Here is a 26124-nt window from a genome sequence, read left to right on the forward strand (position 1 = left end):
TAAGCTATAGAAATTACAATGTAAGTTCCTCGATTCTTTCTTCGAATTATTCTTCATTGTTTAATGTTGAAGTTTAAGCGAAGAGTTATTCGAAGAGTCGTGTAGTACTTGCGCATATTCCATACTATGAGTTAAACAGGTTTGGTATCTTTTTACAAATGATATTACCTAGTCCTTTCAAGGTAATTGCACGGAGACGTCAATTACAAAAATTAACTGGATAATTTTCCCACGATTGTATTTACCGATGGGGAGACGCGAGTGTGCAAATTGGCCCGGGATAATGGCGACAACGTGACGCAGGCATCCGGCCAAAGAAACCGGCCCAATGTTAACCAACTTCATGAAATGAAGTTAAACTATGTTAATAGTCGTTAGTTTAATGAACAATTTTCGTAATTCGCGTCTGTTTTACAAACTTGTAAATCCATTTTTCAAGTTTCTGTCTCGACTGAGATAACGAGGATCGTTAGACTAAAAAAATCGTGAACGATCCGGCTCCGATTTGAACGTAACGATCGATTTTATTTTATGTATAGTCGTTTTTTCGAATGAGAATGGCTGATAGAACAACATTTTTATGCATTTTTTTTAAATTCTTGGTTGACTAAAATTTTCTTTTAACATATTAGGGAGCATCCAATTTTTGTTAATAACATTTTCTTTTTTTTGTTATCTCTTGAGGGATCTAAGAAAAGGGACGAAAGGACTTTGGAGGCTGATTTTATCCTTTTAAACTTGAGTTTCCGCAGCTAAAAAAACATGTATCTACTATATTTGGCTGTTCTTTAAACCTACAAAGTTTTATCCAAATCGGATCGTTCGCGAACGTTCCTTGTTAATTTATTAATGAAAATTAATATCAGGGAATATATCTTCATTCTGCTTAAGGATATAGATACATAATTTCATTCTATGAATTATTAGTGTGCCATTATGCTAGCATTGCGTGCGAAGTTTCAACTTTTCGCAAACGTTGCTTTGAATATTTTGCAGTCCAATTTTAATTTTTAATTACACATTAAGTCTCTTAGTTATAATTTTATTTCTACTAATTGCTTTTAATTTTAATTGAAAATCTTATGATCTTTGCGAGCAACACGGTCGAATGATTAGGCAATGAAAAAATCAATTAAGGGAACTTTATTTATTGTCGCTGAAACTTAAGAAACGGATAGGTCTTCGCTAAAAAAGATTAAGAAAACTTTGATCTGGCTAGACAAGCGTATTTCTAAGCTTTTGGAAATTTTTTACGCCTTTTGCGAGCAACATTACAATTACATAATTTGGTAAGAAAAGAATTAATTAAGGAAGTTCTTTGCCACTTTTTCAATACTCCATCGAATCTATAATTTATGAAACAATAGAGAAATTCGTTTAAACCTTCGTCAGTTTCAGCGCGCTCTTGGTAGTAAAAATATCGCATGTTTTCGCTGACGAAGCATGTTTCTGCGAGCCGACGCGCAATTTTTAACTATGTTTGCTCGTCTAGATTCGCGTCCTGGTATTTTCCTCGAACTAACGAACTTTCGTTTGGGAAACTCGCGTCGCGATGCCGCGCTTTTCAATCCGCTTAACGTGGTTTCATTTATGCAAAAGTGACGGCGCGCACGTTGAAGATTGTTCGGCTCCCTCGGGGCTAAATCCGATCTGTTTACGCAATCGTGACTTCCAGACGACTACAAATTGCCACGTAAATGTATTACCGAACGATCTCGTTAATTTCTACAAGTGTTTCTGTCGTCTTTATCGTTTCGTATCAATTCTACGCTCACTGTAAGACACATACCATTAATAAACAAACAGTACTTCTTAACATTACGTGTACGAAGAAATATTACAATGTTGCGAAGACTAAGACATTTACAAAAATCTGATAAATTTCAATGAGCATTATATCATTATGATTGTTATAAGTTACTATTTCGTTCGAGATCTTAAATTATAAATAAAACTGATATATTTAACACTAGAATCTGCCTGCAATATGTGCTCAAATGTTCTATATATAAATCAATGTATATATTTATATTTATATTTCAAATGATATTAATTAAAATAAATAAATCTATAAAATTGAGATTTTCTAGATAATGATATGTAATGATATGTGACGAATTTGATGATTCTAATGTCAGTATCATAATAATATTCGCCATAATAATAATGTATAAACAAAAATTAATTTCTTTAGCATTTGTAGGTATTTATCACTTTTCTCGATGACTATATTATTGTAACCAGTCGCAAGATTCGTGATTTTTTCAAAAATTTTTAGCACAATCTTGTATCTTCTATCGTAGCTTTTTCTTTTGGTAAATATAAAAAGATACGATTATAATACGATAATACATATGAAAATAGGAAAAAGAAAAAGCATTGGAGTACAATTGGCGGCTACAAACAAACTGGTCGACTGAACGGTCGATTGATGAGAAATTTTAGTGAACCGTTTTGTATGAACGCAAACATTTGGTCGGCTAGTTTCGTCGACCATCGACTAGTCTACTTGATCAATTTTAGTCGACAGATTTAGTCGACCCGGCCGTAGCCGTCTTAACGGACACTTTGTTTGGATAACAGAACGTTCAAATAACAAAGTACCTATTCGGATAATAGAGTATTTTTGAAAAAATAATAGACCTATTTTCTTCTTGTGCTGTTTGAAACGTAAAATGTAAAATACGAAAGGTAGAGGAGAAAATGTTCAACGTGGAATTGATGTCAAAAATAGAAAAGAAATATATTAAGCCTATTTTTTTTCTCGAACCGTTCAAAATGTAAAATGTCGAATTAATGTTGAAGATATTCCTTAACCTCCGCGTATTTTTGAACAAGTAATAAACCTATTGTCTTCTTTCGCATTGTTCGAAATGTAATACATAAAATACGAAACGTAAAAAAATACGAAATTTTCAACATTGTATTAATGTTAAAAATATTCCTTAACCTCTGTACCTGGTTAAAAGAGTTAAGGTCTAAGTAAACTTATAAAAGGAAAAATTCATCCCTTTATGCTTTACGGACTGAAACAGTGAACCCTCGCCCTAAAAAAGCTTAGTTCAGTAAGCAAAACAACCCTTCGTCACCTCGCTCCACACTGAAGCCATATTGCTATAATTTGCCCTCATAAATGGCGAAACTCTGTGCGAATGTCATAATCGACAAGGGATGTTGCGTATTCGTTTATCAAGTATTCAGCCCCTTGCGAATTCCCTCGAATCGAATTACGAGCTTACAAATCTGCTCCCATTCACTGACTAACGGTGCTTTCTCTCTTAACAGAGATCTGATGTGACGTCGTTGAACAATCTGGTGGGCCGTGTAAAGGGGCAAAATGAGGGGTGGCAGTGGTGACGTCCCTCCCATGGTCACCGTCCCCGCCTCCGCGTCTCTTAACGTGAGTATACCGTACATTTTTTCCTATCAACTAAAAGCTTGGAATTAATATCTGTTTCACGGAACCTAAGAATTTGAAAGGATGTCAACTTAGAATTTCTTTGCCTTGCAACATTATTTCATAAAAAATCTATAGAAGTAAAGAAAATTCTGACTGCTGCCTGTAACATTAATTTCAAACTAACGAGATTTAATAAACAAATTTCTTGTAAATTTATAAAGATAGTACAATTTTACGCGGTACTTAATGTACATATACAAAAAGACAAAGAAATATTTATCTACTCGATCAATTCTAGAAACTCGTGATGGATCCTGATAATTATGGACAATAGGAAAGACGTTGCTGGGTATAAGTTTAATCAGAGACTATAGTTGCATGGCTAATCACATAGTTACACGAATTACGACTGGCGCGTGGCGGTGCGGTTCTCATGTGTACAAGGCCGCCATACATAAAATAATCGATATACGTATGATTAATATTAGGTTGTCCGAAAAGTGTCTTTCTTTTATAGACCCGTCTTTTACAACGATGCATCTTTATACAAACGTGCTGTCGAACGTTGTGATCTTTATTTTGATGGAACAAAATGGATCATACGTAATTCGATAAAATAATATAAAATAGAAAATGATGCGCATTCATTATTTCCTTATAAAACGAAAGAAACTTTTCATGCGATCTAATATTGTCGAAAATTTGGATCGTTACTTTTCAAATAACTGTCTTAAAAAATTACGAAAGCCAGAAAAATAAAGATACCACTCCACCTGGATCATCTTGATCCCCAGACACGCGTCTCCTATAAAAAACAAACTTCAAAAGGATCAAAGTTTCTGTTCGACAGCTCCTTATAAGTACACCTCAGCCATCATTCACCTTGGTAATACACAATCTGCGTAATGTCTTGCCATCACGAGACGACCAAATCCCTGGAGGATTTTTCAAAGTGTCGCGAGCCCGTTTCCCGCGGGATGATTTCGTAAGCCAATTACCGCGGGCGAGTTTATCGTCACCGCGGAACCGGGCCGTCGTTGAGCAACGCGAAAACCGGTGCTGCAAGTATTCCGCTCGACAGTCGTGTACGTAGGCCTCCATCGATCCTCTCTAGATCGAACAGACGATCAATTCGATCGTGGATAGCCCGCGCGATAACGAGGGTTTCATCCGAACGGAAGGAACATGCTCCTTTTCCCCTTTTTGCTTTTCGATGACACGAACTGCGTCCCCTTTTTCCTTCTTTTTGGATTCTTAAGAGGATTGCAACATCCTCGCAGACATCGCGATGGAAAATGTTTTCGAGATTATTTTTCGTTGGGATTAACGATGAAGCGAGGATTTGAAAATAGTAGGATGGAATTTCAAATGTGTATTTTTTGCAATAATGAGGCTATTAACGTGTTATCAACGGAGTCGACGTTTTTAATCTTCGACGTTGAGGTCGAGAGACATTTTGACATACACCGGCGTACACAAGTATTAGGACGTCAACTGCTATTTAATACAAGTTGTATGCTTTTCACTGTTTTTATCTTCTAAGTATTTTATTGTAAATCAATAGTTTCATTTATACTATTCGCGTCTTATAGCGTAAAATGCCAAATACAGTAAGATTTGTTAGAGTTGTTCAATAGATATAACGAGTAGGCGTTGTAATATTTATGGCTGCAGTGCAGGTATCGGCAAAAATTTGTCAGCACTGGAATAAAATATCTTTCAGAGTACAATGAGTTAATGGACTGCGAATGTTTACGCAAATTCATATTTGTACCGACGTAAGGGAGAAGCTGGAACCTGAATACAAAATCTTTCAGTTGCTAAATATTGTGAAGCATACTATACTTTGCATACGTTACACATTTGTGTATGTATAAATGTTACTTTTATCTGGTATACCACCATTCAAGAGTATTCAGCTACTTGTTTATTTTTGATAAGATATATTTCAATTAGAAAACTACTGTCAAATCAAACTGCGATAATTTGCTTTTAGTACAATACATAGTATCTGTATCATAATTCGATTAAATTCATTTTCGGAAGTCAGTAAGCGACAATAAAACTGATGTTCGTAATTGTTCTACCTTACAGAACTACTTTGTCAGTTTAGTTCAGATTAAGAAGAATATTCTATATAGCTAGAAAGATTCCTGATGTTAATACAACTAGCGATATTTAAGTGGTAAATTTATATACCATTATATATAATAAACACTAAAACAAATTATTTCTGTGATTTTTGATAAGTAGGCAATACATATCTATATCTTGTTGATTGCATAAAAAGGCAGCAAGTGTTGCTTTCAGTTATTAATTTACCATTCATTTGTACAATTTGGTAAAATTTGCATGTTGTTACTATAAATCGACCAAAATCACCGAATACTAACATGTAGTATGTACTTCTGTATATATAGACATTACTTTCATCTCATATATCTTTGTACATGTAGCTACTATTAAATTGTCCAAAAAATGTCTTTCTTTTACAGACACGTCTTTTACAACGACGCATCTTTATACAAACATGAAACCTAATCTATCGAACGTTGTGATCTTTATTTTGAAAATATGCATCCGTTATTTCTTTATAAAACGAAAGAAACTTTTCAGACGACCTAATACTTTCATCTCATACATTTTTATACATGTAGATACTACTTTTATCTCATATATTTTGTTATATCGACGTAACTGTCTATAGGTCACTGAACGCTAGTCTATTTTGCGCAAAATGATTATTAGCACGTGCAATACTTTTGACATTATGTAATTTCAACATTCGACGCGAATGCTAACTTTATTTCATAATACACAGCATATATTCATAGATGATATTTCATAGTGTAAAATGTATATTTTAATTCGACTAAGTATCTTACAGATAAGCAATAGAATCAAAGCAGGAAGTCGTTATCTACATTCTAACGATCGTTTAGCTCGAACCGAGCAAGTATCCGCTGAATTATGAACAAGAATTTTATAATTTTTGCCACGTAGAAAAAGAAAGGAAAGAAAAAGCGAAGTATGACAGAATAAACGAGCCATAACGATTTAAAAATGCGAACAGCTATCGGTTATTTACTTGCCGCAAACTTAGTAAAAATTCATTAACAGAAGCACGTGGTTTGGCATAGAAATACATGCACCAACACGCGAGTTCGTAATGCTTCGCCCTCCATTTCTTTTCGGCCAGCAGACCGCCCTGTGTCGAGCTGTGTCGGGACTTAGGGGTAGTCCCACCCCTAACCACGGCTCACAACGTTCGTGCCCCATGAATTTATCATGTTGCTCCTGATAGAAGCCAGCTACCGATTAGGTAGGCTGCATAAAGCGAGAAATTAGCATTCTCGAGGGAGAACCGAGTAGGATCGTGACGCGCCAAGCGTTTAGGAACGGAAGCGCCACGATTGGATTAAATTATTGCAGCCTCCAGCGTGATTGATCACTACCGCTCTCCTTGGGACGATGAATTGATTAAAATCAATTTTAATCTTGTCTCTAAACTTGCTTTTATGCTGTTCGATAATCTTCTAAAAGATTTCTTTCTGCTACGAACTTGCACGTTTCAAATGCTGCTTTATTTGTTACAGCCAGGCTAATTGGACATTTTTTTGAACTATATAGAGTAACTGAAGGATAAAAGTCAGGTGTCAAGAAAATAAAAGTGACAAAAAGGAGGAAGACAACTTTTGGTTCTCGCATTTTAAGAACTTTTCGCACTGTTATATATAGTAGAATTTCTGTGAGAAATTAGGAATTGGATATTTTCATGGTTTTCATCCTTCTAGTATTAATAGTAGTAGATAGGTATAGTAATTTTAACGCACAGCAAGTAAAATAATTTTTCAATGTTATACAGTTTCCTTTTCTTAAAATTAGATTATCATAGAGTTGTGATATAAATATTCCCTGTAAAAAACATGGAATTTTTTATTTGTTAGAGTTCTCGCGATAGTTTCTGCTATCTTGTAATTTATATTTAGCGATAACTCGTCGAAGCTAACGTTGAAGCTGGAATTAAAATCATAATTCCGATATCGTAAGCCATGGGTTAATAAACGAGTCCATTTAATCGAAACAATATTATTTATTGCACGTTCGTTCGACCAATTACCGCGTTAACCAACACCGTACCGATTTATTTCATTCTCATTCCATCTCGTTCCACTCACTGTGACGTTTTAATAAGTAAAATCTCGAAATACGGTTGTGGAAACAACAAGATGTATCGTCGAGAAATGACGATTCGTGGAGACACGTATCCGACAGGGTTTCGTTTCTCGACTACGCCACGGAAATTAAATTTTCCGCAAGCAGATCGACGGACGACGAATGAAAAACTTGTCGTAAAGTAAGCAAGTTCTCGGGAAATCGTCTCTGTGCGATCATATCTATTCGATTGAGATTTATCGACGACTAACGAACGTTCGTATAACCAATAACTAAGCAAACTGGTTTACTGATAGCAACTATGCGAACGTTTTTGCATCAGAATGTTTAAACACGCAAGTGCGAAGTTTGATATTAGTGTAAAACCAGTAGTTTCGGTTGGAACGCGTAATAGTGGCAACTAAGAGCAGCGATAATATAGTATTCATACAGAATATAAAACAGCGTAAATTGTAGTATCGAGTAGAAATAATGATAACTCCTAAATATTACTATTACTGCGAGTTAAATATATACTTGATAATATATAGAAATAATGCTGCATAAGAACCGAATAAAATTGTAGCACGTATAAACGAGTGGTTGAAGTTAATAAAAAGATAGTAAAAGATAGTAGCGTTGCATAGAAACTAAAATGTAAGAAATAGAAATATATAAGTTGATGAATGTAATAATAATAAAAAATTCTAATGTAAAATTTCATTTTATTATTCTTTTGCTTTAATAATTATTGAGAATAATAGTAATTTGTAATAGAATTGACCAATTTTGAGCATTGAACGTACTATTATATATCTATAGCTTAGTATTACTATCTACTTAATGATAGCATATACTAACAGTTATTGAAAATAATAAAATTAGTAATAATTTTATTATTATTATATAGCTCGTCAGTAATATTTATCCAATAATAATATTCTTAATTGCATATTATTATACAATTAAATTATGTTATCTCGAATTCACAGTTGCAAATGATTATAAAATGGAACTAAACACGTGTTGTTTTATTGTTCACCACGATGTTCTGAACGTAGAATCGATACGTTTCTATAGCAGAGGACGAGAGTCATGTATGATTTATGGAAGTGTTCTGGTTACCAGGGAGAGGCGTCGAAGAAATCCGATGTAATCTCTCTTTCGCGCTGAACGAGCTTGAAAGTCGCGTATGAATCTTTCAGAGACGTTGTTCACTTTCTTTCCGAGTTTCTTCGGCGAACGAGCAAACTAAGCTCGAACATGTTTCAATATAAATGCTTCATTCGCCATTTTTCACCCTCTACTTATTTCTTTAACGTTTATTTACGAAATCCGCGTAATTTTTTCTTCCTTCTAAATCGTTTTCTATTCGTCGTTACAATGATAGTTTTATACATTTGAAGCGATTCCTCGATCCTTAGGTATCAAATTTTTCATCTTCAAAAGTCTGCTTTGTCCTTAAAGTTGTTTTAATCCATTTGAGCTTCCATATTACTCGTTTCGTTTCATTGAAAATTAAAATGTTATACCTACGGTTCGAGTCAAAACGTTTAAAACACTTTATAGAATATGCGGATTACCTTATAAATAATTATTATATAAATTTCTACGAGATAGTTTATTAAACGAAAGTTTTATTCCTCCGTCGTGATAATTGATTATTGGGTAAATTTTTGTCTTGCTATTAATGCAACATTTTTTATTCGTTATAAAATATGATAAAGTGATGGTCCCAGCTGTGCTTTTCTCAGCAGTACCTTCCTAATTATTCTCTCTAATGAATAATGAAATTCACTGACTCAATGTCCATTTTCCTAGGAAAAGAGGAATTTTAAAGTTTCAGCTGTAAAAGGGCCTGTATAATGTCTATACAGAAAGATTAATATTTAACGTTTATAACAGTTAATAAATACTAACGATAAAATAAGATTCAAAAATTTGTCGCTTAAAAAATCTTATACAAATTGACGTACGAAATAAAACGTTCAAAATCTCCAAACAACAATTTACCAAAACTCGTTCATTTATAAATAATTTTCTGCATTTAGAGGAACTTTGGAAGTGCAAAATTGCACAAAATGCAGATAATATGAAAAAGTACTTTGAAATGTCTCTCAGCATAGTGTTTTCTATAGTACTTGACAAGTAAAACAATTTTCCACCAAGGTGCTACCTTTTAAACTGCATTCTCAAAAATATGAACTTGCATAAAGATTCGTAGTCTCGTTAATCACTGAACTAGACTGTAGATTTTTATGCAAATTCATGTGCTTCATTAATTCAAAAAATAGAATTGATGTACCTACTAGATATTTCAGGAAGCTCCTGGATTAATTTTTTATTATCTTTGGCATACCATACGCGTCCTGCGTAAATTTGACCTTTCTAATTTCCCGTAAACGCATAAAAATCCACGTCCATCTGTTAATCCATTGATCGTGCAGAATTCCATTCACATGTCGACTTTGTTTCTTCACCTCATTCTCGCAGCTTCGGTTTCATCAGCAGTCATCATTAGCGATCGTAGCGAGTACCACTATCGCTTGGCGTTTCACTAATTGGCATCTGAAGAGATCGCAAGGCCGCGTCGCGTACCGATGGAGATGTCGACCGATCGAAGGACAGTTATTTCAACGGCCAGACGCAGCAACGTGGTTGCGTGCGTGCTTCTACGAACTGGTTTTCTCGGTAGCTTTGATAATGCGACAGCCGTGCCTCGTTTTGCTGAGAATTATCGCGGCCCTCTCTGTACCACGAGCGTTTCTTCGCCATATACGCCGCCCCGGCACTGGCCGCGTCCTTCGGATTATAATAAAATATTAAGCGACCGGGATCACCGGTGCGGGGAGTCCGTCTTTCCATCGAGAAGCGACGTCCTCGTGAATTGCTCGTGAATTTACTATACCTATGGCGAGGGCTGGGGTGAGATCTGTGTAGGTGGCCGATATTGCCAGTCTGATAGCTGGTTGGCCGTGAGATTTGAGTTAAAACATCGTTAACCGGACAGATAACGCGGAAACTAACGCCTGTGGGCAGCGTCTTTTAATTTTCGCGAAATGTTTCTCACGTGGGAAATTTCAAATGTGCAATTTCAAATGATGATCATTCTTCAGCAACCTGAGTGTTATTTTCAGTTTCAGCGTTACAGTCAATCACTGAGGTCTTTCTGTTTGATTTTTTTTTTTTTTGCTTCAATATTCGTATTGTCTGAATCTCAACCGTATGTCGAAGAACTACTATCTTCCGAATCATTAGTATTATTGTTCGGACAATATATGTATAAATTTCATCGAGGATTTCTTCTTCGTTTAAAAATATTGGATCGATAAAGTATCTACTGGTTCGATGAATTAAAGTTTTTGGTCGATTGTAATTCAGTTTAGAGTAATTGTTTGAATAATTTCAAGATTAATGGACATTGCGTGAGTAACGTAGATTTAAGCTACTCTTGTGTCCAAAAGTAGAGGATTTTTGTTCATTTGAAACGCAAGATTCGACGAAATAAATTTGTTAAAAAATCCCCTGTAATGCGATATAATTTAACTTTCGCAACGTTATAATACACGCGGTAATTATCAACTTCGTTTTGTAATTAACACATTCACTTGTGGATATCATCGGTGAACTAACAACAAGTACCACACTCGATTATTTTTGCATTTTAATGCAATTTTATCTACTCTGTGAAGAAATGAATATTCATTTCATTATATCTAATTCTTATTCACTTTCAAAGCCTACTATAAATATGCAATGCCGTTAAAAAATTATGAGAAACGATTGACTTACTAATTTGCAATAGCGCAGAAAAACATCAGATTTTCACATTTAAATAACAAAACTGATAAATAGAATTTTCATAGAGCGCTATAATATTTGTACAATGAATTGCTTTTACTGCCATCGAATAAAATTAATACTGCGATAAAACAACATTATTAAAAAGCAAATATCTCTACATCATATCAACAATCTCTTTATTTATTTCGCAAAATTTTATGTCACACACACATAGTATACCATGAAGGGCAAAAGAAAGTGCAAAGGATAAAAAGTACGAAAAACAGCGCAATTATAGAAAAAGAGAGTCATAATCATATAGATATATTATATAGATTGTCATCTTCAACATGGTAACAAATGTTACAATTGCTATAATCAGCTTATTGTTAATGCAGCGTAGTTTTCATACAAATTTGCAATATTCTATAAAAATCACATTTACTCGAACAGAGTTCGAATCTAACTTTCGGAGAGTACTATAATTTACATAACAAATTTCCTTTTCTACCACACAATTTTCACCATACAATAAAATTACTACTACGATGAATTGTTAATAATCTGTTATTAAAAATCAGATATCTCTGTATCATCGCCACAATATTTTTATTATCAATCAAACCGAAGAACCGCTCCAAAAAGAAGAACTATATCAATGGTGCCATAATTCATCGCGTGTTCACGTTTCCGGTCGATGTTTCACCCACAGATCATGATGGGCGACGACAGCCTGAGCGACGACGTGTTCGAGGTGGAAGACGATGTCTCCATGGCGGCTTCCAGCGGTTTAACGCCGAGGTCTATGGGCCAACCTTTGACCATGACCCCTTCGCCGACCGGATATCGAGACTACAAGCCCCCAGCGGAAGTATTAGACGATAACTATGGCTACTCGTCCAGAGACTACGATAGTATGAGGAGTAGCCTGAAAAGGACCAAAGAAGAAGATTCCGGAATGGCGCACAAGGTGAGTTCTGTATATTTTTTCAATAACTAGCCGAATAATTTCAATAACTATAGAATAATTCATGATTTTTAAAGTAATTTCTAAAAATTATCGATATATTTTTCTGGTATATTTCTTGACATCCTATATGTTTACTTTCTGAGAGGATATGCACGAGGAAAATGGAGTTTAAATCCGGATCGAGTTGTATAGAAACGCGAATCTTCTTCGATATTATGTGGCGAATGGATTCGATGAAAATGGATTTATAGAATTCGTTTGAATGCGTTGGAAATTTGGAGACCTTATGATTAAAATGGATCGAAAGATGAGACATTTGAAAGGATTTCGTGATGGAGATTCCAAGTTGTTTTGAGGTGGTCTCTTTTAAAGGTTTCAAACTTTCAGTAATACTACGTATTACGATAAAGTTTCCTAGAAATTGAATTATATTACGACGTAATTGGAACTCGATAAGGTTTCTAAAATCCTGATATAATCCGGGGAAATTTCAACCTACGAATAATTGCCTGAATGTATGTTTTATTTGACGAATGAAGTTTCAACCATAATTTTCTTCTTCGCCACAGATACAAAATTTGCCAATAAAATAAATTTCAAAAAATTGTATGTAACACACATAATATACCATGAAGGGGAAAAGAAAGTGCAAAGGATAAACAGTACCAAAAACAGCACAATTTAAAAAAAAGAGAGTTATAATTAATAAGAACAATTAGATTATAAATAACAATATTATAACATGGTACCAAATGTTGCAATTACTACAATTAGATTACTGTTAAAGTGGCACACAAATATCTGTCCGCCTCTGCATCTATAAGACTTTTCTATAATTAGTATTCAAATACCTTCCTGTACTATTATACATATACAGCACCTTCGTTTTCATGATATTACAACACCGGTGAGAATAAAGGATCAGCTTCACGACTTCACGAGAATCCATCCTCAAAATAACCGCATTATCTCATAAATCCTTAGGTCCTATTTCGCCTTTTCTGCATTCAATATCGACGAACATACTCTCACTAACATACAACTCTCCTAAAACACGTCTAACACCCTGATCCTCCGATATCCTTACCATTGCTGACTTTTACTTTAAATCTTCTTCCCTAAAACCTGTGTCATGTACGTCCGTAGCCAGCTCACATCCTGCACACTCTGTTTCCTTCAAAATCTATTTGCCCGACGTCTCGCCATTACTCGCCGATGCAACATCCAACGTTAAGTACACGTTAGCTCTCGCGTGGATATTCCGAGTATTCCCGGCATGTATCCAGCCGAGGAAAAAAATATTCACCGCAAGAACGTCGTTTGATATTCATTACCGGCTCATTTGCATGATGGATGGGACACAGCGTTTCTCGGATGTAGCAGCAACAAGGTCAGTCATGCCTTCGTACCAAGGTCAAGCTGGCCTCCTCCCCGTGGCAAGCCTGTGGAATAATGATCGGGAATGCCCGAGGATCGCTGGTACGGCCCCCAACACGATCCACTACGTCCTTCCTTCGGCTTCTTCCTTTTCTTTTCGGCTCTGCTCTCGACAGGGAGACCCGTGCCTATCCCTCTTCCATCCTCGATTCGTCTCGTTCTTCTTCGTCGAACCACGACCCCGTTCACCGCCTCTTTCTTCTCAACGTTTTCTTTAACCATTCTTCTATCCCTTTTATGAATATCCTATCTATCTGCGTGTACGTGTTTTGCTTGTCTTGCCTTCTGCCTTTATGCTTGGCTTTTCACACCAATTTCATTTTTTCTTCCGGTTACATCGTTTTATTGTTTAGACGACTTTGTGTGTTTTATACCATTTTTTTTTTTTTTTTTTTTTTTTTTTGGAGATTTAAAGGGATTTCAGGGGATGAGAATCGTAAAAAGATACTTATCTTTATATTATATAGCTTTTACATAGCGATTATAAGCTTCGATCGAGGAATTTGAGTTTAGTGGGTCTTATTTATTTGAAAGTATGTGCTATTTTATTTATTATAGTTGAGTAGATTGTAATTGAATAGCGACCGTGTCAGAAATTTGTATTTATAAAACGATGGTTGAAATTGTGGCATAGATAAAGCTTGTTAATATACAAGTATGCTGAAGGTTATATGTACTTTAAAGTTCATAATCTACATCGAATATTGCAGCTTTATTGAAGGTAAGAAAACATCATAAAACTTTAGGATGGTAGTTCCATTACAATTGGCCTATCATTCTACAATTCTCTCTTGCATCTCAAATGAAAAAAAAAAAAGAATAAAAAGACAAAGATCTTCGCTTCTAATAACCATTCACATAAAGTACGTATTACTATATAATTCTCATTTCTAATGCCTGGAACTGTTTCGATCTTCTTCTGGATATTCCCAAAGAAATAAGATACAATTTCTCCCCTCTTATATTATAAATAAAAGAGAGAAAAAGTAAACTAGCAACCATCTATACAGCACAACTATATAAATCCAATTCCTAATGCTTGCAATCGTTTCGATCATTCGCTTGAAAAAGGAATAGGATACAATTTTCCCTCTCCCATTAAAAAAAAAAAAAAAAAAAACAGAAAAATCAGTTCTAACAAGCATTCTCTCAGAACACTGCTACATAAATCTCGAACCTAATGCTCGCAGTTGCCTCGATCCTTTCGTGGACATTCCAAACAGAACACGATACAATTTCCTCTCTGCCATTGCTAATAACAAAAAGGAAAAAGGCAGCCTAACAATCATCCGCTAGCAATCATCCATAGACCTCCACTATATAAATCTCATTTCTAACGTTTGAAATCACCACGATCGTTTCCTGCACGTTCCAAAAGGACTAGGATACAATTTCCTCTCTCCTATTTCTGATGAAAATAAGACAAAAAAACCAGTTCTAACAACCATTCTCTCAGAGCATTTCTACATGAATCTCAATTCTAACGTTTGCAATTGTCTCGATCCTTTCGTGAACACTCCAACGAGAATACGATACAATTTTCCCTCTTGCATTTCTAATAAAGAGAAACGACAAATAAAGGAAAGAAAAATCAGTTCTAACAGCCATCCTCCCACAACGCCACTATATAAATCTCATTTCTAATGCTTGGAATCCTGACTCGATCCTTTCTCGGACAGTTTAAAAGGATTAGGATACAATTTGCCCTCTTGCATTTCTAATAAAGAGAAAAGACAAAAAAATGAAAGAAAAATCAGTTCTAGCAGTCATCTTCCCACAACGCCACTATATAAATCTCATTTCTAATGTTTGCAATCCTGACTCGATCCTTTCGTGGACAGTTCAAAAGGACTAGGATACAATTTGCTCCGTAACATTTCTAAGTAAAAAGAAAGCCAAAAGAATCAATTCTAACAACCGTTTTACCACAGCGCTATCATATAAATCTCATTTCTAATGCCTAGAATCGTGTGGATGCTTTCCTGGCCGATTCGAAAGGAATAGAAAATAAAAGCAGATAGGGATTTTACGATCGACCGGAAGCGATATTCCGATTTGCCTGCGATTACAATGTGTCCGTCGTTTTACGATCAGACGGTGCGGAACGGTTACTGCCCCGATGCCGCGTCTCTCGAAGGAGATCTCGTTTTCTTGTGAGTCGCGAGATATCGTTCCGCGGTGGAGATCGTTAGTCAGGGCTGGCTCGTGCACGGCCGATTCTTGCACGCTTTCGCGTCGAACTGGTTTCACGTTTCGAACGAAACCCGCGTTTATCGGGCTCGGGATCGACCGCGGTTCTCTGCAACCTCGTATCGATAGCAGGGCCGATCTACGGTTTTACGCGGCCGTTCCTACGGCGTCGATTGAATTTTAGAATCTATTTCTGAAGCCCGGTCGATGGACGCGTAGTATCGCGAATGAGTATCTGCATGGTTTCGTCGATTCGTAGTAATGGTATATGAATAGAATTTAGTATGTTCTTAGTATAGCAAATTCGGATATACGCTATCGGCTATAGTTATCAGGGTATCAGCTGATATATAGTACAAATTGCATGCCTTTTATCGCTTCCATTTTCCAGTTATTTTACTACAGATGTGTTGTTCCATTCGCATTAAATATGTTTCATGATGTAACGTACCTATTAAATGAAGTAACATTTGTTCGAATTTTCGAATAAGTGTGCCAATACTTACGATCGGCAGTGTATGTGATTATGATAAGAGGTAAATGTATAACGATAGGATTCGACTCAGCTATTTCTCCAATATGTATATAATATTATGGGGTATATAACATCATCTATATAATATTACGAGGGAATGCAAAGTAAGATTCAAATAGTTTTGAAAGATCCTATTATAGTAACTCGTGTATAAAACTCGAATAGATCGCAACGTTCTACGATAAAGTAGGGAAATAGATTTTATACGAAAATCACCTATTATCCTATTATGTTTTCTATTTCGTTATATTTTTCTGTACGTAGCGTAAATAATGTAAATTTAATTAATTATGGAATACGAATTATTGGGAAACAAATCATATTATGAAAGAGCTAAATAAATACATCTGTCGTTTGGTTATTTTTGTTCAGATTTATCGCTAGAAATATCAATAGAATCTATTCCTCCTATGACATATTTTACAGGCAGAGGGTGCCTGTATGTGTATACTATGATTAAATTGCATCAAATAATATATTCGGAGAAGATATTATTAGATTAGATTCGGATAGATATATTGATATTACGAAAAGGATTATTTGTAATTTCTAACATTACCTTCAATTTTCTCTCACCATCTTGACTTTTTATCTCATTTTGTGCATACCAGTTCAGCTACAAAAAGCGCAAGAACGTGTTATATTTTTACCAATTAGTCTAATTATATTATTCGCTCGAGTAATACTATTCACGAATCTTTGCTGGTAGCGATAATTAACGATAATTTCCTGTATCTCTGTCGTCCATATATTTCCTAATCAATTCTTTTATTTACATTCAACGTACCGTCAACATTATGTTTATATTAATTAAACATTATTTATCGACCTGATACGATGTAAAGTATTTAATCATATTCATACAGTGTAAATTCTACAGATTTTTAAATTCTTCGGAAAAAAATACCAAATAACGTCTGAAGAATAATTAGCATAAATATCCAAAACATCTAATGAATATCTTCATAATGCTCTAAATTACGTAATAAATATATAAAGTATCTAATAAATAAAGTATCCAATAAAGTATCTAATAAATATCAAATCTTCATCAAACAATCGCTGCGCCGAAAATTGTGAAAAAGGTCTCCACTACGATAACAAAGGAAAGAACATCGTTGGAGGTGCATGATTCGCGAAGCGTTTTCAGGATGTCACGGCAATTAACGAGGGAATCCTCGGGGTCTGATTCGAGGGAAGGAGCCAGAACTGCTCCAGTGATCGGCAGGGCGAAGTAAAACCGGTAGGGGGTCCACGGTCCCGAGCCGGTTCTTGCCTCGCATTTTCTTCCAGCGAGTATTCACTCCTATAAGGGATAATTGAAGAGCTGGGTGCGCTGCAACCGGCTGTACTGTTGCAAATCTTTCGGCAAGAAGGGAGGCTCGTGCACTTTACAATCGATTCGAGAAACCACGTTCCTTTTGTTCAATTTACTATCGAGTATCTTTCGGATACTTTGTGGTTCGTCATCGTCATGACTGGACTGTGGATATTTATGCAAATTCGTAAATATTTCGATGAAGCTGACAATGAAAAAGATGGAGCCCAGGTAGAAAATTGCTTTATCTATTAAATACTATGCAGCTTTGGGTATTTTCTATATATTCTGTGTATTACGTGCATTCTGTACATTTTTGCATTTTCATATTTAAATGTACCAAAATTCGCAGTCTATGACAGTGTCAAACGAATTCATTGCTTCTACTAATCGATGGACTTTCTGATGTGCAATTGTCTAATGCTCATAACTTCTTGAGCCTCTTAAATCTGAAACTTATCTGAAATTTACTAATCTCAAACGTAGAACAACTGCAACTTTAGTGAGATACGCGCGTAATGAAATTTTCGAACCATAGTGTGATTTAGTTTTTCTTATGATATCGAACCCATCTTGTAATTACAATATCCATTTGTGCAATAAGTATCCGTAAGCACAGTACAATATAAATCAAGCATAATTCAAGTATAATTCTAAAAGATACGAGAAACATTTTTTGAATAAAAATATTCCTGGGTATACGAGATTCTTTTTGCGAATGACCAAGTTCAACGCTCGATAGGCATGCATGGACCATTTATTTTGAAAGTGGCGCAAGTTCAATTTTTATTGTTTCGAGAAAATTAACGATTGTCATATTAGTCAATTGAAGAACATAAAATAATTATGTCAAGTCTGGCAATGTTTCTACTAATTCATCAATATGTAATTTCATTATATAAATTTCTTTTAGACGAATTTAACTAAAATTATATATATTTATGGCTGTAAATCACTTTCAAAATAAATAATATTCCATACGTAAGTATATTTTCCACAGAGAATTAAAAGATAATTATTTTTTCTTCTCACGCAATCAGATAGGTAAGAGATCCTCGTTAATCGCCTGAAGTGACCGCCATAGAAGGCTATAGACGATTAACCTAATTCAGACCTATAAACCATTAAGAGGAACATGAAATTAAAGAGCAAACAGCATGGACCAACGAATGATCTTCGATCAAGTGTATATGTTATTCCAAGTGTTCGTGGTTCTCCAGGTTCGATCAATAGGCTGATTCACAGCACTCGACGCAGTGGAGAGGTGACTAGACTGTGTGGGTGGATTAAGAGCACAATTGGCTATGGTCGAGTGTTTGAGCCGGACGGCGCTACTACTGGAATATGATTAAGTCGTTGCTCGATACGTTGCGTCGTCGTGGCATTAACGTCGAATCCGGCTGATTTTGACCATTCATGGGGAAATTACGTGTTTCCGGTTGTATCGTACGCATCGATCGCGTCTCTGTATATCGAAGACTGAATTTCAAACGGCCACGACCAGAACTTGCAGCAAGTTTGTTGATCTTCGGTATTAGCAAATATTAATTCTGAACTTGACGAGTATCTAATTTGTATACTTAATGGATTTATCTCGAACAGGATATTGTAGGAGAGATGGTTTCGTTTCGAAATTTGTGTTTGGATGATACAAATTGTTTCACGCTCGTTCTAATTGTCCTTGTTTTCGTAATCTAATTTTTCTTCTCTGGAATTTAATTTAATTATCCAGAATTTAATTTAATTTTTCCTTGATATATTATTTGTATGTCGATCATGTCATTATTGACGCATATTGTATCATACTAATTTTCAAAATGCTGGGAGCTAATAGAAATTTAGATGTAGAATTCTATACCTCAGTATGTCTGACATAACTATAGAATATTTCCTTTCTTTTTTAAATTAATATTATCTAAATTTCGTCTATGATCCTCTGTAATCTTCTTACTTCTCCTGTAATAGAATCAAATGGCTGATACAGTTCACTAATAATATTGATCTATCCTATGATACACATCAACCAAAATCCATTCTAAATCAAAGTATCCAATTTGAAATTCAAGTTCTCTTAAACTGAAATCTAAAATCTGAAATCATCAATCTTATTTATTCTCTAAATCGAACTAAATCATTGTTGATACAATCGTTAAAAACCAAGCTCCTACGCCCACGAATCTGAATCGACCAATCCTGATCACGTTTCTTCGTATCTTCGCCTGATCTCATGCTGAATCAAAGTTACCAATTTCAAAGGCCAATACGATAATCAGAAGCAAACCCGATGTTTCTTAAACAGGCAATCGCTTCACTTGCTATCACCATGAATTTGTATCAACCATATAATCATAAATTCACCTAATCTCACGTTAAAACAAACAACCAATTTCAAACGCCAATACCGTCAGAAACAGAGGTAACGTTGCTTGAACTAAAAAATCGCTTTACCTGCGATCGTCACGAAACGATAAAGCGACAAAGTGCCTCGACTCGTTCGTTATTTGCCAACATCGGGAGAAAACCCGCCAGCCGGAGATGGGAAGGAGGAAAAAAGAAAAGGAAAAAGAAAAGGAAAAAGAAGCTGGAGATCGAGCGGATTTTTTCCGCGTGCACCAGCCTGGAACTCGGCTAGGAACTGCGCTGACCTTAAGCGGCTGTGCATTTGGCGGGCTCGCGCAGTTGCATACAAATTGAGTTAGCGGCCTCGTGGTAATGAAGGAAGACGAGAACAAGCCGACGAATGTACGAGAGGACAGGAGAGAACAGCGAGCGAGTGTACGCTCCAAGGAAACCGCAGGATTACTCGTATCTTCAATCTGATTATTTTTTATTTTTTCTTCCTTTTAAACATTATTTTCATTCCGTTGGGCACGTTAGCGTTTCTTGTCTTATTCTCGTGTAATACTCTTTTTCTTTTCGATTTCGTAGCTTTAGAATTCTAGATGGATTCAGTGGCTCGAGAAGCAGTTTTCTGTTAGATCTATCCGTATAATTTGGAATTTTCAGCTGATTTGACCTACTGGGCCAGCTGAGAAAAATAAAAGTATATACTGTTGCACGAATACTGATGCTTTTCTTTCATAATTGTTATTTATATTCAGCAGAAAATAGCCGATTTTGAAACAATTTTCCTCCTGTGCTTCGTAAGAATTGCGATTAGACGAAAGACTCGCGAGTTTTTCTTATGTATCGCTTTATATTTTAAAGACTACTCGACGTACGTGAAAAGGTTCGCATAGAAAATTGTAGCAAAATTACTTGTGAAATGAGAAATGTTTAATTGAAAGGTTGCAAATTAGTAAAAGGTATAAAGAAGTCTACCTTCTTGGTTAAAATTGTCATATAATATCGAAACTCTATGATAAATACTATTAGTCATTTCCTCAGCTACCAAATTTTGAGTCGATACGTTTGCTGGTCTTTGCACGGTCAATTTGCCAATTCATGAAAATGGCCGATTCTGAATTTTCTGCCATGATGCACGTAGGTTCTGACGTTTCGCACTGTGGCTGCCAAATACGTACATATCGTATTTCTATGCTACACGAGCTGTAAAACAACTGCGAAAAACACTGGACATAAAATCTTCAACGTAAAATATACCAAGAACTACTGGGTTGTTCGAAAAATTCGTGGCGATAGTTAAGAAAGATGTCACTAGAATTAAACTTTTCGATGTGTATAATTTCACAAATCTTCTGTTGAGAAATTGTTCCTCTATTTCGCTAGTGGATTCCTTCGAATAACTTTCACGGACCTCTACATTATTTTATTTCTTGCCTACATTTTTCGAATAAGTCTCGTAAAGACCGCGATAAAGAACAGCAAGATGATATCGTACTCGATGAATGAGACAAATAGAAACGAACATCCGAGCTACAAATTTCTTGGATATTACGAGCTTCAACGTTGTCTCGCTAAAAACTGTAATCTGCTTTTATTATCGGATTTTCGATGCTTTTTGTAGACTCATTTTAGTATCCAATTAAGAGAAACATTTGTTCCAACGTTTTGTTACTTCATAGAAATTTTCAATAAAAATACTACGAACTTCTCGATCAAACTAACACTATGCCAGACCTACGTTATACCATTGTTGCGTACGTAGAACCAAAAGTACGTACGACATCCATTGAAATATTTCTTCACTTCTATCAACGCGAAAAACCATCGAGGAATTTCAGCGGAAAAAGGTTTGTACACCTTATGACAGATAGGTTAGACTCTGGTCAGTTCTTTATCGAAGAGCGTTTATCAATTTACAATTCCCAGTTCGGGGAGGCGGTGCATGGAATACCAATGGATCGCGGACGCGAAAAACGCGGCTTGAATCGTCGGGGTTCGTCTGGAAGCAGCCGGTTGCTCGGATTCACGATAAAAGGAGAATCAACCTTTTCGATCGGGCAATGACAGGTGAAACGTGGCTACAAGAAGGGCTAAGTAACCGCAGGGACGTTTGCCATTTTTAGGGACATTATCGTCGCTTCGAAGGAATGTTTTTTCAGATTATGTATAATGGAAATTGTAGATGTAGCGGTTCACGAAAGTATTCGACCACTTTTAGAAAACATAGGAAACTTTTTGAAAGTTCGTTAGGACTGTAATGCGACACGATTATCGTGATTGTAATAGCAAAATTTTATACCAATTTGAAAGCGTATGTACAAGTTACCAGACGTTTTGAAGGTAGAACTAGAATGCTACAGATGGTTGTTACATTTCGTGATTTATTAATGTAGTGTGTAACTGAGTGTTCAAATATTTCGGTGAACTAGAAAAATTGACCGAATGTCCAGTTGGACAAATTGTAAAGTACAAATTAAATAATAAAAAAAAATATTTCGGTGAGCTAGCAAAATTTACCGAATGTTCAGTTGGACAAATTGTAAAGTACAAATTAAATAATAAAAAAAAATATTTCGGTGAACTAGGAAAATTTACCAAATGTCCAATTGGACAAATTGTAAAGTACAAATTAAATAATAAAAAAAAATATTTCGGTGAGCTAGAAAAATTGACCGAATGTCCAGTTGGACAAATTGTAAAATACAAATTAAATAATAAAAAAAATATTTCGATGAGTTAGAAAAATTGACCGAATGTCCAGTTGGACAAATTGTAAAGTACAAATTAAATAATAAAAAAAAATATTTCGATGAGTTAGAAAAATTGACCGAATGTCCAGTTGGACAAATTGTAAAGTACAAATTAAATAATAAAAAAAAATATTTCGGTGAGCTAGAAAAATTTACCGAATGCCCAGCTAGACAAATTGTAAAGTACAAATTAAATAATAAAAAAAAAATATTTCAGTGAGCTAGAAAAATTTACCGAATGTTCAGTTGGACAAATTGTAAAGTACAAATTAAATAATAAAAAAAAAAAATATTTCGGTGAGCTAGAAAAATTTACCGAATGTCCAGCTGGACAAATTGTAAAATACAAATTAAATAATAAAAAAAAATATTTCGGTGAGCTTTGCCAAGTGTATACTTTCAGTAAATATTTTGTAACTTCTACGTACATTTTCAGATTCGTTTCAAATTCGACCAATATAACCACGATTCTTGTATCTCGTTCCACTGCTAATGAAATTTCAAGGTGTTTTGTATAATATATACGTAGATCGAAATCTTTTAGAATCGTTAGAATATTTTTGTTAGCTATCGTACATATTAAGTGCGTATTAATTTATGCGTCTGATCTTATCTCAGCTAACAACATATAATTAGTAGATATCGATAAAAATAATAGTCGATGTTAATTAACATGAATGAAAAGGCAATTGTCGAAGGTAGCTTTGAAATATAGAGAAATTATAGAGACACTTAAGATAAATCGTAGAATGCTTAGAACATGTTTTTAACCACATTCTGAAAGTTTCTATAGAGTTTATGAAATGTCAGCTATTTATCAAAGATACGTATGAAACTCGACTGATGCAGACACTTTCCTGTTTCACTTCCAATTTAGCCTAACGTTTTGATCCCACTTATGGCTAGAAGCAAATAATCAACGATAGAGAATCCTTGCTCTGTCGTAATGTTGAAAATATTGGATTGGCAACTAAGTGATAAATATAATAAAATATAATAAAAATATCGATCTGTTAATTAAATTGCACCAAGCGCCCAAATACTTGCGCACGGTAGTGCACGTATTACAGGATCGTGCAATTTATCGCGATTGTGTGGGTGACTATAGCTCTTCATCAAAGTAACCAGCGAGATTTTTGTGTTACCAGGGTGAATCAATTAGATTTCATTCGCGAATCGGGCGCTGGCCATCCGACGTCTTCGGATCCATAATACATAAAGAGGCTGTCGGCTGGGATTTGCAATTCCGAACGGTTACGAAGTTAGTTTGCCCCGGTAATGGGCGAAGAAACGCGGCGGTCGAGTAATAATTTCGTTCGACTATCGGCCACCGCAAAAAGGGGGTTGCAGAGGCGGAATCCTTCTTATTGTTCGCTCGTAATTGAGTTTTTCGCTAATATATTCTGCGAGCGTTCGATCTGGCCGACGCTCTCCTTTCCGGCTTTTTGCCGTTCGCCAGCACGCGATATTCGCTTGCGCTTTTTTCTTTACCGAGCTTTAAATTAGAATCTACTAGAACGTGGACCGATGTAAAGCAACTTTAGATTATACTGTTAGAAAATAGACGTGTGTACATTTGTTCGTACGAGCGAGGAACGAAAGAGAGGAAGACAAAAGGTAAACGCCATGAGACGAGCGCATCGCGTAAATGTTGAATGAATGAATGTGCAATAAAACAAAATCTTTTCTGTCTGAGATGTAAAAGAGAATAGAACGCTGTTCGTTAATACTTCAAGTTATTACGTTACATATAAAATAATTATTCTGTTATATATAAATTTCGTATTTAATAAAACGTTATATATTATTACTTTCACATATACGTTGCATGAAACGATTGGAAATGGATATGGATTTTACTGTATTAGAGAAAGAAATGAAGGAATTTTATGTTGCAAATAGTATGGGATGCGTTGATTGGTACAAATAGTATTAACGTGTTAAATAACGAGTAATTTAAAGAGTCTAAATCATAGTTATAAGTAGATTGTAAGTAGCGTGTACTGGGGGTGTATCGAAGGCCAGGCAAAAAACGCCACTGATATAATTTATGGATTATAAATACATACTATGAAATGTATATTACAGCATGTTTAATGTTAGGTTATGCATAATAATAAAGTACGCATAATCATGTAAGGGATTAGTAAGTATGGAACTATTCGTAAATAGAAACGATATAAATTACAGACTGTAAACAACGTGACATTAAGCATCAGATTATAAATAATAATAGTTTCCTTTACAATTCGTAAAATAGAATTTCCGTGTACGTAATCAACTTTTGAAAGGAAAGCTACATTTATGAAGCAGAGGATATAATGATAAAAGTTGGTAATGACATCAGGCAATGAAAGTTCCACATGCCGCGTATTCCAGATTCTCTGCCATTTTGTTTAGCCCCGATACCAAGCCCGACGCATATTCAATTAACTAACTCTCAAATCGCGTTTGTTCCTACCGCATGAACCTTATTATTAAATTAATAACATCCCTGGTGTCTAATTTCGAGGAAATTTGGAAGCCAGTAGACAGAATGTAACGTTAAACCTTCTCGTATTCATTTTTCGCAACTGGTAATGGAATTACGATTATGCCATTAAAGCAAAATGCAACGCTGCACATGTGCGTATTATGAAATTCCTAATTAAAGCTTGTTATTCCCGCGTTCAAATTTCACACAATGGACGATTGTACGATTATACCTTTTGTTCGAGTGAAATATGCAAGAACTTTGGAATCATATTTCCAACATTCACTTCCATTTTTTATATCCTGTTATAATGTTTTATATTCAAATGACGAGAGAAACAAAGAGAAATAAAAGAATATTGGCTAATTGAACAATTTCTCTGATCTTACGTTATTTAATAGTATTCCGGCTGTTTGTTATTTAGCTGAAATATTTAAATCAACTAATTTCCTTGTTGTACAACGGTGTTTCGTTTGTCTGCCAAAATTTGTATCTCTCTCTTAACAATCTTTTCTAATTTATACAATGAGATTTAAGAAAAAACACTTCCTTTACGTATATATTATTAGTCAGATGTGAAACAACGAAATTACCTTATTATAAATAATATTCACTCTTTTTAAAGAAAAAAAAAATATTCTCATTGCTGCTAAATTAGTACGTATCTTAAACGAACTAACAAAACTAATTTCTTGAAACATTCTGGTAAAATCAGCCTGCCGAGAACAAAATCTAGAAACGGCACGTGGGGCGCCATTTTTTACACA

The 26124-nt window shown here is 35.1% G+C and overlaps 1 protein-coding gene across 4 annotated transcripts in view; it reads left to right on the forward strand.

Annotated features, from left to right (window-relative positions):
• The window catches only part of LOC126864452 (ras-related protein Rab-37), a 179736-nt gene that overhangs the window by 40756 nt on the left and 112856 nt on the right, over nt 1–26124 (forward strand). For all 4 annotated transcript variants that reach the window (XM_050615820.1, XM_050615823.1, XM_050615821.1 and 1 more), the window contains 2 exons: nt 3286–3400; nt 12051–12308. In XM_050615820.1, the coding sequence (XP_050471777.1) occupies nt 3338–3400; nt 12051–12308 (321 nt within the window). In that variant the 5' untranslated portion in view covers nt 3286–3337. The remainder of the gene's footprint in view (nt 1–3285; nt 3401–12050; nt 12309–26124) is intronic.

The sequence above is a fragment of the Bombus huntii genome, chromosome 4 (genome assembly GCF_024542735.1).
Source record: "Bombus huntii isolate Logan2020A chromosome 4, iyBomHunt1.1, whole genome shotgun sequence".
NCBI lineage: Eukaryota > Metazoa > Arthropoda > Insecta > Hymenoptera > Apidae > Bombus > Bombus huntii.